The sequence below is a fragment of the Canis lupus genome, chromosome 20, assembly GCF_003254725.2.
Source record: "Canis lupus dingo isolate Sandy chromosome 20, ASM325472v2, whole genome shotgun sequence".
NCBI lineage: Eukaryota > Metazoa > Chordata > Mammalia > Carnivora > Canidae > Canis > Canis lupus.
Window position 1 is genome coordinate 41,372,602 of NC_064262.1, and position 14,451 is coordinate 41,387,052.

Sequence of the window (14,451 nt, forward strand, 5' to 3'; positions counted from 1 at the left end):
CCACCCCGTCTCCACATGGCACCCGTTCTACCTGTGACCCCATCATACAAATGTAGGTGCAATTTCTTAGCAATGTCTGTCCACATAACTCGACAGACACTGCCTCTTCTTTCCCTACATGTCCAAAGTCACCCAGGCAGGTGTGGAGAACCGCTCTTTCTTCCCTCATCTTGTGTTCCTGTCCCTGTACTATCAGGATTTTGCTCGCCCTCTCCAGCTCAAACACTCCTTCTTTCAAGAAGACCGCCCACAAGGGGCTGACCTCCAGGGCAAAGACTAGCCCCTGGACCACAGGAGGTGCCAACACAGCCACCCTGCTCCAGGTAAGGCCTCCACCTTTGCCAGGCCTCAGAGTTCACCTGTGGCCCCTGACAGGCGGCCAGCCAGCTGCTCTGAGCTGCTGCCACCTGGGAGCTGGCTCCTTCCAAGTCAGGATTTGCCTATGCTGTGCGGCTCCTGATCACCAGCGCCTGTCTATCAAGCTAAAATTCAGACTTCTGCGAAGTTCCACCAATGAGCCCTAGTTCTGCCCTCCAGAGTCACAGGTACCTGCACCTCTCCCTCTTCTTGTTTAAAAGATTTTATTCATTCATTTATATTCATTTAGAGTGAGAGAGCACACACATGCAAGCGGAGGGAGGCGCAGAGAGACAGAATATCAAGCAGACTCCCAGCTGAGTGCAGAACCCTGACAGGGGCTCCATCTCACGACCCCGAGATCTTGACCTGAGCTGAAACCAAGAGTCGCTTAGCCAACTGTGCCACCCAGATGCCCTGATCCCTCTTCTATCCTCTAGGCTCTTGTTACCTCTTACCATCAACTGTGTCTAAAATGGCGTTCCCAGAGCTAACCACACACCAGATATATCTGACCAGAGCAAAAAGCAGGGCCTCTCCGCCCTCTTGCTCTGCAAACTAAACCTGTACTGATGTGGGTTGATCCCCTACTTCTCAGCAGCCACAGCCATGCTGGCTCCCACTGCTGGGCACAGCCAACCTCCAAAGCCTCTTCAAGGGCACTGCCTTACCTTGGGGTTCATGGAATCTCCAATCTCCATCCCACATAATGCCTTATTCGTTTTATCCACAATGGCCATATAATCCAGATCTTTCTAGACACCCACTCTGCCACTCAGCACAGCCACCACTCCCCACCAGATTTGTGCCATTCACATTAACAGGCATGGCCCCTCCTGGCTTCACCTGGGTTCTGGCAACACCGAAAAGGCTAAGCTCACAGGCAAAGCACCTTCAGAGAGAGAGTGAAGAAATGGAAATGGAAATGGCAGCCCACGGCCTGACAAGCAAGGCCTAGACACCAGATGCTTTTGTGCTCAGGCCAAAGGTCTGCTGTGGTGGATTTCATTTCCTGGAGAACAGGACCGATTCACCAAGGGTAAGGGAGTTCAGAGACCTCCCACACATCACACCAGGGATCCTACCCAACTCACCTTCAATTTCTTGCAGGCCAGGGCTGCCGCCTTATTCTCAGCCTCTGCTTTGCGGCGCCCTTTGGCGACAAAGGTCATGGGACAGGGCCAGAGCAGAGTGAGGGTGGACAACTTGGTCTTGGTGCCCACAGTATGGAACTGCATGAGGTTCTACATGGAAGGCAAGAGAGATGGCTATAGAGAGGCAGTAAATGCAGTTCTCAGAGTGCTGAGGAACCCAGCGATGGAATCAACCCCCATCTCAGCAGGTGCCAAACAATGGCCACGTGAGATTACCACTGGCCAGCAGAAGCAAGCCACAATAGGGCCACAGCTCCCTAGGGCAGGGCTGGCTTCTCTGGCAGTCTGGTGGTTTCACAGCAGAAGACAGACAGTGTCTGGGCCATGCCGCCACCTATCCTCCTGGCCCACTGTGCTCTCAGCACCCTTTGAAGCAAACAGGTATGGTGGCAGCTGTGGGTCATACCTGTCAGTGCGAGCCAAAACCAGGCCCATTCTGGAGGTGCATAAAGGTCTTAGCCCTGGGGCAAACTGTGTTTATGGAAGCCCTAAACCTGGTCACAGACATGACATTCACACCTCAGCAGGACAGCACCTCCCCCACCATACTCCTGCCAGTTGCCCCTGACCAAACTTGGGTTTCCCGCTCCCACCAGCCCACCCCCAGAGTGCCCTCAGCAACTTCCATTCAGTCCTGGCTGCTTCACCCTCTTCACACTCCAAGGGCCTCAAGGCCCCTGCCTGGCCTAGGTGCAAGCTGAGGGTACAGGTAACCTCAGCCTTCTCACACACTTGTAGCTTCCCTCCTATCTGGTCCCAGGGAGGAGCAGACATAACCAAGCCAGCTCCCCACCCACACACACTTCTAGGAGACCCAACTCACCTTTGCTGTGGAGGATGATGTTGCTATCTGAATCACTTTGGCCAGAAGGTTCTTGGGAAGTGGAAACTGGGTCAGAGCCCTAATAGCACTGTCGTCGTCTGTCATTTCAAAGGAACCCCCCCTGGGAGGACCAAAAGTTCAGATGAAACAGCTCTATCTCTTCATGGGCCAATTTCACCTCAGGCTCTGAGGCCAAGGGCATTAAGACACTGCAGTGGTGCAGCAGGCAGCAAGAGGCATGAAAAAGATGGCAGGCCAGGCATCTTCGCATGGCCTCTGATCCTCTCAGACACACAGCATGATTGATGCTCCCTCCGTTCCCCCCCAAACAGATAACTGAGGGCAGAGGCCCAGGGGCAAGCAGAGCAATGGCTGGGCCTTAGAGGGACCCAAGTGTGACCTGGAGGGAGGGTCCTTGCTGCTGTTTTGCAGAAGCCCAGCCACACAGAGAAGACCACTCTCCCCCAAAACGGCAGACATACCCATATGACTAACGGGACACGCGGGCTGCGAGGCTGGACAGGGGCCCTCCCTCTTCAGAGAAGGCTCTCAGGGAATATCACCCATCCCCGTGTCAAGGTGCAGCCAGCTTTCCTGCATCCCCCACGTCCAGCTGTACCTCGAGTCCCTGAGTGAGGTGTGGGAGTCCTGCTGGGTCATGGACAGGAAGTCGGTGACATCAATGGTCCCCTCCTCCAGCTCTTCCTCCTCATCCTCCTCTTCCTCCCGGCCCAAGGAGCGGGACAGACCCCCAGGTCCCCCTGGCCGGATGCTCTCAGGGTTCAGCTGCCGCCAGGAAGTAGGTGGCATGGTGGGTTCTGGGCGCCACCAGCTGTCAGCCGGAGAGCCAAAGCGATCAGCTAGCACGCGGTATTTGGCTGCATCAAACAGCTCATTTCGGGGACCCAGCAGGCCCCAGCCCTGGAGAGGAAAGGAGTGTTATGAGGATCCATCCTCACACCTCAATCTGCCCAGAACCTGCCCTCTTACACTGTAAGTCCCCTTGCAGGAGCCGTACCTCTCTGTACCTGTCTGCCCACTCCAGCCCCCAGTCCTGAACTGGGCATCAAAAGGGCATTTAAAATATCTAGCTCTGACACATGAAAATGACAAGGTAAACCTTTAAACCTAATAGAAAAAAAAAAAAAAAAAAAAAAAAAAACTCCACAGGCAATGGGAAACCTGATGCATTCACAGAGTGATCTAGAAGCTTCAGTGTATATAGCAGTTAGGAGAAATGGAGAGCCCACAACACAAAACAGATTTGTCTCTGGTCTAACCTAAGAATCCTATGCTGAGAACATACTCTGGAAATAACCTGGGATGCTTTTAAAGCTTTTAAAGCCATTTACATAGGGACACCAGGGTGGCTCAGCGGTTCAGTGCCTGCCTTTGGCTCAGGATGTGATCCCGGAGTTCCGGGATCGAGTCCTGCGTCGGGCCTCTGCATGGAGCCTGCTTCTCCTTTCTCTGCCTATGTCTCTGCCTCTTTCTGTATCTCTCATGAATAAATAAAATCTTAAAAAAAATAAAAAGAAAAACATTGTATATAAAATATATTATTTTAAAACGTATTATACCTTCATTCTTTTCTAAAGAATACCAAATAAAATGTGTTGAGTCTCTAGCACACACAATGCAACATGCTGGCTACCCTGAACATCATCAGGAGAGACGAGACCTGGTCCCTGCCTTCAAGAAATTCAAAATCAGTGAGGCAGAACTGAAATGCAGATGACCAGAGTCTAAGGAACCACTGAGAAGCCAGATGAACATCATTAACATAATTCCCATCCAATAATAATTCCCACACTTTAAGTGTGGATAAGTGTGGATAAGTGTAGTAAGTGTGGATAAGCTTCGGGCATTTGACACCTCCCTATAATCTGTAGCTGTGTCCTTTCTTTCTTTTTTCCCAAGGGGAAGATGAAGGACCTGAGAGAATGTGCTTTTGGGAGCTGTGAAGAGTTGACAGGACTATTTTCCTCTGACAGTCAGGAACAACAATTGGGGATGTGAAAAGCAAACACTGTCTTTTCCTTTAGTCTGTCCTGAAGCTAATCTGTATAAGATCTACAATTAGGATACAATATTTTACATACTGAAAAAAGACTGTGCAGTTAACACAAACTTAAAATTTTACCTTAAAAAAAAAAGAGAGAGAAAAGATCTTCAACCTCAGTACTCATTAGGGAAATGCCAATCAAAACCAAGAGACCCCACTTCGCACGATTAAGACAGCTACCAAAAAGTGTTGGTACAGATGCAGAGAAATTGGAACCCTCATGCCCCGCTGGTGGGAATGTAAAACATTACAGCCACCGTGGAAAACAATATGGCAACTTCATTAAAAAAATTAAGAAAAGATCAACCATACAATCCAGCAATTCCACTTCTGGGAATTGAACACAGTGTCCCATAGAGATTATTTATACACTCATGTTTATAGCATTATTCACAAGAGCCAAAAAATGGAAACAACCAAAGCGCCCATCAATGCATGAATGAATACAAAAACAGTGGCACATCCATACAACAGAGTATTACTCAGCTTTAAGAAGGAGGGGAATTCTGGCATAAGCTACATGAATGGACCTTGAAGACACTGTGCTAAGTACAATAAGCCAATGACAAAGAGAGAAATACTGTAGGATTCCACTTAGATGAGGATATGAAGTCTCTAGAGGAGTCGGAGACTCCAGAGGAGTCTGTTTCTCTGAGAAACAGGCAGTAGAATGGTGGCTGCCAGGGGCCGATGGGGAGAGAAATGGGAATGGAGATTTGTTGTTTAATGGGTATGGAGTTTCAGTTTTGCGAGGTGAAGAAGTTCTGGAGACTGGCTGCACAGTGCCTAACACTATGCTTAATACTAGTCAACTATTCACTGAAAGACGGTGAAGATAATAAAATTTACATTTTGTGTAACATCACAATTCAACAAATATATAAATCAAAAAGAGGCTATGAGCAGAGCATAGATAGGAACAGAAGAAGGGCCAGGAAGGAACATGACCACAAACTCGCTACACACAGGCCACCTATGAACATCCAGAGAAGAATGTGTCACCCTCGGTACTACTGACATTTGAATGTCAGCTAATTCTTTGTTCTGGGGGTCTGGCCAGGGCATTGTAGGGCATTTAGAAGCATCCCTGGCATTAGGGCAGTAGCATTCCTTCAGCTGTGGCCAACAAAAACGTCTCCAGATGTTAACCAAACATCCATGGGGGTCAAAATCCACCTCCATCCCCATTGAGATTCCCAGAGGTAGAGCTGCTCTGAAAGATGCAGATTTCTGAGAAATTCAGCAGAGAGGGTGGCTAAACTAGTAAAAGATAAGATTTCCCCAGGGAAAAGGGGATAGAGCACACACAGATGTTATAAGAGGGTGGGAGAGGAAGAAGAGCCTGTGGTGACCCTAACAGGAGGAGAGTGGGGTGTAATCCAGGGGTTGAGGAGAGAGGCTCGAAACATTTGGGTAAAACGAGGCTCAGAAAGGCTGGCCAGCCAAAGTGTTGTTCCAGTCATTCAATAATCACCCAGTGACCACTGCTATCTATTAGGCACTGTGGGGATAAGGCAACCAGCGAGCAGGACAAGGGACACAATAAGCAGAGAAGGCTGTGTCCTCTCTGGCAACCAAGAGGAAGGATCAGGATACTGAAGCATGTACAAAGCCCATAGAAAAGACTCAGAAAAGGAGGGATCTGGAAAGTAAAGGGTGGGAGAGGAGACAGAGAAGAGACACAGAAAGGGGATAGAGACCAGAGAAGGGTGATGTGGGGCCCAGGCTAGGAAGAGGGCCCTTCCTCCTCAAACGCAGGGAAGAGGTGGGGACAGTGAAGGCCTGGGGATTCAGTGGAAGAGAATCTGAAGGAATACTGGGCCCCCAGCTTTGTCCCCACTGGAGCAGAAGTGAACACTGGGGAGCCCTAGCAAGATTCAAGGTTGGCAAAGAGGGATGGACAGAACACTGGTGAGCAACACTGATGGGCTAAATACTGGGTAACCAAGAACCTGAAAGCAGCCCATGCCCAACCACTGGGAAGTAACAGAAGCAACAACTGCTTGTGTCCCAAGTAAGAGACAACTGTGTGGCTGCAGGGAAAACCCACGTGAGGTAACGGGAAAAGAAAAATAGAAACCAAATGGAAGTATATCCATGGTGCCGTACGAAGGGAGTGTTTTTCATAAAGAGCTCTCCTCCATGTCTTCTGAAACCACAAGAGGCAGGTGACTACAGTGGCAAAAAACCAATCCAAACCCAAACACCCAGGTATTCCTTCATTGGCTGCATAACCAGAGAAAAAACACAAGGTGAGAAAGCCAGGTGAATAAAACACCTGTGAACCTCCACCTAGAGGCACTTGGTACCAGAAAGTCCATCAGAGCCCGGGGCCAGGACTTTCCCAGACAGAGGTTGGCCTGGCTTTCTCAAGGGAAGGGTCACCTTGAACAGCTGGCAGGCTGCAGCCGCAGCCTGCCGCTCAGCGTCGATCTTCTTGCTGCCATAGCCTTCTACCTCCACGCTCTTGGGCCACTTTATGTGGAGGGTGACTTTCTGGGGAAGAGAAGAGAGAATCAGGACCCGCGCCTTTCCAGACCGCAGAGTTGCTGCAAATCACACAAGAGGATGAACAGTGCAGCTATGGGCCTGACGGCAGCAGAGCCCAGTGCAGGCAGCACCCCACGCCCATGGCTAACCCCCATGAGGCTCCAACCTTCCCATCCTCAAGCCATTCATCCCACCTCAAGTTGTTTTGCTTCTTCAAAGTGCCATGTTCTAGCCAGAAGGCAAGGTGGGACCCATCTTTATTGTTAAAAATCTTCATTCAGAATGGTTTGCCTGCATGCTTCTGTGGGTCCCAGGACCTATGAGACTCTGGGAACAGGAATCTGTATCAATTCTGACCCTCTGCAGTCCCAGTGATCAACTGGGACCAGAACCAGGGGTCAGCGCACAGGCCTGTCATACCCAAGATGGCACCTCCTCACCTCATCTCTTCTGTGCTCCCTTTCTCTAAATCAGGCTCTTTTTCAGACCTAGCTTTGCACTGAGATTCTCTGCTGACCATTCTCAATTCACAAAACCCACTCTATAGCCTCCCTGACAAAGAAATCTGAGGGAGAAAAAGGCAGCCAGCCTCTTTCCTGAAAGTCACACCAACATGTCTCCCAGCCACCAGTGAGTTACCTTTTTCTTCGGTCCATTTGTGTGCACGTAGACCAGTTTGTCTTTTGCATGTGAGATGCCGAGGGCTCTTCCAATTACACTGTTGAGAAGGTTTTTGGGCTGTGGGAACTCTTTTAATAGGTCCCTAGAAGCTAAGAAAATAAGAACAAAAGCATTATAGTTGCTCTTTTTCTTTTAAAAACTCCATGGGGTGTGTATCAGGACAACCCTGGGCTGGATACTGAGGATGTTGGCTCATGACCCCACACCACCCAGAAGTATCTTGGAAAAGGAGAGAGGCACAGCTTCAGGGTCTACAGGGGATAGTAAACGTGCACAACCAAACCCACTTGCACAACCATTTCCTGAAGAAGGACCAGTGAGCCACACACCACAGAGGAAAACAGCCAGCAACCTCCTCCCCATAAGCTCCTGATTTAATACATCAGCTACAAAAGCCTAGATGGCAACAAACCCCCGTGTCTGAGGTCTGAAAGAAGGTACCAAACAAAAGGAAAAACAAAAAACAAAAACAAACAAAACTCACCACACACACAAACTAGAAATTGAGACAATGCAAGGCCCCTCATATAATGAAAGACACAAACGGGAGGGTTGGTCCCAAAGTCTGAATACCAGGCCCTAACCCTCAACTGCACCTCAGCATCCTGCAAAAGGCCTCTTGGAGCCAGATTAAACATAGGGACATTGATCGGGGATCTCCATAGCTGAGACAGACATAAGCTATCCCTCCCCCAACTTCACTGGAGTCAAGTGGAGGCAGGATGCATTAGACACCAGAAGTACCTCACTTTTTTTGACTTGTACTTTGGATCAATCCCAAAGTATAAATGGGTGAGACGTCCAACTAGAGGCAGCTTATGCCAGACACAAGGCTCAGCCAGGCCGGGAAGAAGGCTGGGACCAGCTAAAAACAGAAGTAAGGGCCCCAAAGCACCAAAGCGGCCCTTCAAGAGATGCAGGGTCAGACACTGGCAGAGGAGATGGGAAGCCTTTTCATTCTGCACCCACAGCCTCTGGTGTTATATCTGGTTTCAAACCAGTTCCATAAAGCAAAACTTTGTACACCTGTACCCATTAGTCATAAATCAGCCAGGGAGATTTTTCACCAAAGGCCACCCTGATCCTCATGGGGCCCCTAAGAATGGTGGTGATGTTGGGAAGCCTCTGTATTTGGACAAAGCTCCTCCAGGAGCTGATGTAACCCTAATCCTGGATTGAGACCGTTTTCCTTGGCGCAGATGACGGTGTCAACTGGCTAAGAGGGAGGCTTCTCCCAGACTCTGGCTCCCTCTAAAGAACTCATAAAGCAACTCAGATTCAAGCAGTTAAGACTCAAAGGGGTTCCCACAAAGGGACCCAAACTGAAGGAGGCCACCAGAGCCCCCAGGCACAACAAGAGTTGTGCGCTGGTCCCCCTCCGGCTCTACAGGGCAGGTTAGTCTGTGTCCATCGTCTAGGCAGGGACGCAGGGACGCGCTCACCGGTGTCATTCCCTGCGCTACTCGGGAGACCCAACGCTGGGACCCCGCGTCCACCTCAAAGACGGAAGTGCCAAGCGCCCCTGGGGAGGGTGTGCTTACCCCGATCTCTAACGACCCCATTAGGGCGGGAGGTGGGGTCTCCCGGTCTCCCGCACGCCCGCCACGTCCCGCGCCTCTCACCTACTCTTGCCTGGTGCGGGCGCTCCGGGCCCCCAAAGTCCGCGGCCGCGGTCCACTGGGCCTGTGCCGCCCCGAGCCTCACGAGGGCAGCGCCGCGGCCCGCCAGGCCCGCCCCCGGCCCGCGCCCCGGCCCTCACCGTTCACCATGCTTCCGTCGCCGTCCCCGGGGCCGCCAGGGGCCACCCCTGCCTCCGCCTCGGCGGCGTCCTTCGTGTGATCGGGGTGGGCGCAGCCTGACGAGAAGCCGCGCGAGCGTCCCTGTCGCCCGGCGGCGCGGGGGCCCGGCGGTCGAAGGCGCGGAGAGACGCCGGCCGCCAGCGCCATGAGCCTCCTGGCGGCCGCCATCGCGCTCCCGCCGGCCCCCGCGGGCCCGGAGCGGGGCAGGGACGGGGCGGGAGGGCGGCAGCAGCGGCCCGCGCGCCCCCTGGCGGCCGGGAGGTCCGGGGCGGGGCCACCGAGGCGGGGCGGGCCGGGCCGGGCGCTCGTCTCACTCAGCTGGGGGCCCCTTTCGCTCTGCGCTTGTCACCTGCTGGGCAGCCTGGGGCGGCTGGCACCCAGCTGAAGTCACTGTCCCGCCAAAGCCCAACCCACAGACTCGTTGCCTGAATCGGGGGCGGAAGACGGAAGGGGGCTCTGGGAAAGTTCAGGCCTGAGCTCAACGTCCATCCAAGGAGATGAACTCCGGGTTCCCTCGAGGTCCCACCCATTGCTCATAAATGCCTTTCACGTGCCCTGGCAAATTGGTTACCCTCCAGACCCAAGAGGGAGGATGGCCGCTAAACCAGGGCACCCCCATCTCATTTAATGGCTTACAGTGTAAACCCGATGAAGAATCCAGATCCAGGACAGGGAAGATCTGAACATAAGCAGACCACTTTTAATTCCAGGGCTGGAGTCAAAGGTGAAAAATACCAGACTTGGATAAAGGGCCCAAGAACTGAGCTGGTCCAGCAGTGTGAGTCTGGAGCTGCTGTTCCTTACTTGTTTGAAAGCCAAATGGTATTCTATTTCCAAAGTACTATGTCTGGGTTCTAGCCAGGCTCATTCCCCTTCTGCCTTGTTCCCCTTCTGCCTCGTATGGCACTGAACAGAGATTTGGCTCAGCTGGGAATCACACTGAGTCTGCATGTTGGGGCAGTGACAGCAAGGGGCTTGGTTAGAGGTTGGCAGCGCAGCTGGAAATAAGCCTGGAGGGAGGGTTTTGTTTGTGTGTTTAATAATTCTAGATCTGACTCTGATGACTCCCGGTGAGCTTGTTAAAACATTGCTAGGAGCCACCCCCAAGTTTCTTATTCATTAGGTCTGGAGGGGGGCCCAGGAATCTGCATTTTTAACAAGTTCCCAAATGATAATGAGACTGCTGGTCTGGGACAACATTCTGAGAACTGCTGGCTTAAGGGCAAGAACATGGGATATGAGTCCTAATACTTGGGCTTAGTCCAAGCTCTGCCACTTGGCAGCTGTGAACCTTGGGCAAATTCATCAATTAGGAAACTGAGGACACATTCGCTCTACTCATTTGGTGTGGCTATAATAAGGATAAAATGGGAATGTCTGGAAGGCGGCTCTGCAGAGTGCTATTAGAGAAGCGCCTCCGCTGAGGTCTGAGACAACAGGGGACAGAGCCGGACAAGTAAGTCCCTTAGAGACAGAGCCAGGGCAGGAAGGGGCAGCTTCAACTTCCACTCCTCTAGTCCCTTCTCAATAGGCTCTTAGCAGGAAAGAAGCAAAAGGAAAGGTGACCTTGGCGTCAGTGGTCTAACCTCACAAGGGGACACCACCATCCATATCTAACACCCCTATCCAAATCATCCACGCTGGGATGGGAAGACCCTTGGGGCAGAATATGATTACATAATGGCTTTGACTTTGGCCAAGTGTCCCTTTAATTTGCCAAAAGCCAAGGCATCCACCAGCTTCAGGGTAATTTTCAAGGACTGTTAGCAACCCAAATTCCCTCAAAAGAATCTAGAAGCTTACCAAGCCTGATAATGGCATTAGGGGCTGAGGCCAAATTTTGAAAACAGTGGTGTCTGAAGGCTGAAGGAGACAAAAGCCTAGACAGAAAGACCCCACCCCCTTGGCAACCAGGGCCTGGGTCCATCATGGCGCTTCAGCAAGCCCTCAGTACAGCACTCTGTTCTGACAGCCACATGCTCAGGCTAAGGCTGGAATGCTATGATTTCTTGGATCTGCTCCCAAAGGGGCCAAAGTGTAGGGATAGATACAAATCAAGACTACCCATGAGCTGTTAGCTATTCAAGCAGAGTGACAGGTACTTGGGGTTCACTATACTATTTTCTCTATTTTAGAAAACATATTTTAATAGATATTTGAAATTTTAGGTTTTAAAAAAAGCATCATGTGACACCAACCAACTAGTTGGTTCTCAGGGAGCTCCTTGACCCCGTTTCCTATTTCATTTATTTCATATGGACTCTAACAGCTAATATCACCTTGAGCAAATATTTCACTTCCACAAACCTCACTGCCTTTTATAAAGTGAGGGCAACTCTTACACCAGGTCTTAAAAACCTTCTGGTTTTGTGATCTTCTCCCCATTGGTCTAGAGCAGGGGTTGCCAAACTATAGCCCACAGACTAAATCCACCCACTGCCTGTTTTTATCAATAAAGTTTTATTGGAATATAGCCATGTTCATTGTTTATGTATTATCTATTACTGCTTTCACACTATAATGTGAGTTAAGGAGCTGCAAAAGAAACCACATGGCCCACTAAGCCTAGAATAAATATTTTCTGACCCTTAAAGTTTGACGACCCCAGCCTTAAAGAATTTTGAAGAAAGGTAGAAGGGCTCAGGTATGCCCTCTTCCTTTCCACCAACATTAAAGACTTCTCCTCCCCTCTCCATTTTTTGGAGGGAGAAAGTTGACTCTTTTGCCTGTGAGAACAAAGAAACTTTTGAAAAAAAAGAAATTGTTACTGGCTCAGGGATCTCTCCGTTCATTTCTGAATCAAGCATGACATCTGATGCTAAATGTGCTAAACAACATCTGGTAGTGTGGAATTAACATGCAAAGGACCTGCAGAATACACAGGAGGATGTTTTAGGACTCTAATCTTTAGAGGCCTCAGGAAAAAGCAACAAGAGGATGTCTAAGACAGTCCAGACTATGGGCAAACCGGAGAACTTCTGGGGGGGCAGGGAGAAGGAGCATCTCAGTTGACATTCTGTCAATGTACTCAACCACAGTTATATTTTATGGATGGCCAAAGTGGCAAGAAACGATCCACTTGGCTGGCAACAAGAAAGGTGAAGGGAGCTATAGGAGCCAGATGGACACCCTGACCGTCCTACCCATCCTCATGGCTTTTCTGTCCACATATGTAAAGCCACAGGGTCCTTGTAAGTAAACCACCATACCAAGAAGAGGGGACACATCTATATGAGGAAATGACAGGAAGCACTAGTCCTGTGGCCCCCAGATACTGCCAGAAGGGGTGTTATCCCATGTTGCTTTCCAGTGCTCTACGTCTTAAATCAGAGTAGGTGGGAAAGATTGACAAAAGAGGCTCTCAATTTCTTCACCCTTTACCAAGGAGGCCTTGGTAAGAGGTTGGCAGTACAGTGAGAGTACACTGGTAAAGAAGGTAAGTTTTTTCCAATTCCAAATCTGACTCTGATGGGCACTGTAACCTATTCAAGTGGCCACCATTTTCTAAGCACCGTTTTCCTGTCTGAACAGCAGAGACTGTTTCTGCCACACACTTCCTTCTAAAGGCAGAGGCACCAGTGAAGCCAGTAGGGAATCAGAAAGCATGGCAGAAAGGCCCAACAGTCATGTGTAGACTAAAAAGTCTGTTGCTTCTGGGATGAAGAAATGGAGGCAAGAACCCTTTTTAGGTTGAGACAGAAAGAGAGAGAGGAGGCAAAGATGCATACACCCATGGATGCTTTCTGGAGGCACAGCTGTGAGGAGACAATCAGGCTCAGGGGCGGCTGTGCACCTCCGGGGAAGACAGTGCAGGGACTGTTCCCCACCAGGAGCAGGTGCCCCCCACGTACAGCAGCCTTCTCCTCTGCCTGTGCTCAAGGAGGCACTGCCTAGCCGTGCTGCCTGGTTCATCCCACCTAACCATCTTTAAGCTTAGCCAAAGCACATCTGACACTCTCAGAGCCACTCACCTGCCATGTTGGAAATGTTAACGTTCAGCCTTTTCGAGTTACAGGGCATTTTAAGAAAGAAAAAAAAAAGGGCAATCAACTCTTGTTTTGGCAACGGTAGGGGGTTGGCATTTCTTTAACACCTAAGTCAAATAGTCAGAGGGAAGTATTTCTGTCTATGCTGCTATATGGAGTCAGGGCCACTGCAGCAGGAGGGCATCACATGTGGAAACTCCAGGGGAACAGGGCAGCCTCATGGGCTGCAGAAACTGAGGTGCTCCATGCTCCCCAACCCTTCCTGAGCTCTTGACCTTCAAAGCACTTTACAGACAGAACCTAAAGTGGAAATGCTATCTCCACACGAGGCAGAGACTCTATGACCTAAAATAGTTTTCTTCCTCCAGGCAACTGGCGTCAGGGTGTGAACAAGCAGCCAAGGGGCAGAGAGGGGCAGCTGTCAGGATAAGCAAGAAGCTACCAGGAGCACTGGTCTTAGCAGAGCTGGAGAAGATCTAAGTCTGAGGGAGGAGAGGAGACACTCACAGGCAGAGACGCTTCCCAGGTCCCACTACCGGCCCCATCCCTGGGTACCAGTGCACCTGAGGTGAGCTGTTGCCTGTCTGGGTGCTCTGACATCCTCCCTAATCAGGAGAGCCTACCCTGCCGAATGGACTAAGAAACAGATTTTAATGTCAGTAAAGTGCTTTGAGGAGCTGGGAGGAGATGAGGAGGAGATCTGCCTGGCATCCCCATAGCCTCCAAGATGGAGGACACTGGGCCTGGTTAGGGCTCTCCGTTCTGGCCCTGCCACAAGTGCCTGTGCTTTCTGAATGACTTGAGCCAGGGACTGCCTAGAAGATCCAAGCCCTGCAGATTCTTCACACTAAGGCTGAACACTCAGACTGAGCCTGGGCTTTATGCCTGGTCACACAAGAGACCACAGGGTCTAAGCTAGGTGGCCAAGGACCATAAAATAACCCAGACCTTTCCAAATGATCTCTCCCTGAGGGTTCCAACAGCTCCACTAGCCCCACTCCTCCTCACTTGTTTTCCAGAGGACCGTGACCCTGGCACCCGGGCTCCCACTGCCACCCACCTCCCCACAAACCCTGGACCAAGCTGATGCTGGAGG

General features: G+C 50.8%; 1 protein-coding gene across 6 annotated transcripts in view; it reads right to left on the reverse strand.

Moving 5' to 3' along the window:
• DHX30 (DExH-box helicase 30) overlaps positions 1 to 14,451 on the reverse strand; it is a 29,402-nt gene that overhangs the window by 5,145 nt on the left and 9,806 nt on the right. For 3 of the 6 annotated variants that reach the window (XM_025455708.3, XM_025455704.3, XM_025455706.3), the window contains 5 exons: positions 7,529 to 7,659; positions 6,785 to 6,895; positions 2,954 to 3,255; positions 2,335 to 2,455; positions 1,452 to 1,601 (listed from right to left, as the gene is read on the reverse strand). In XM_025455708.3, the coding sequence (XP_025311493.1) occupies positions 1,452 to 1,601; positions 2,335 to 2,455; positions 2,954 to 3,255; positions 6,785 to 6,895; positions 7,529 to 7,659 (815 nt within the window). Of the gene's footprint in view, positions 1 to 1,451; positions 1,602 to 2,334; positions 2,456 to 2,953; positions 3,256 to 6,784; positions 6,896 to 7,528; positions 7,660 to 9,329; positions 9,583 to 13,340; positions 13,370 to 14,451 lie in introns of those variants that run through there. The other 3 variants (XM_025455702.3, XM_025455709.3, XM_025455701.3) reach the window with 2 other exon arrangements.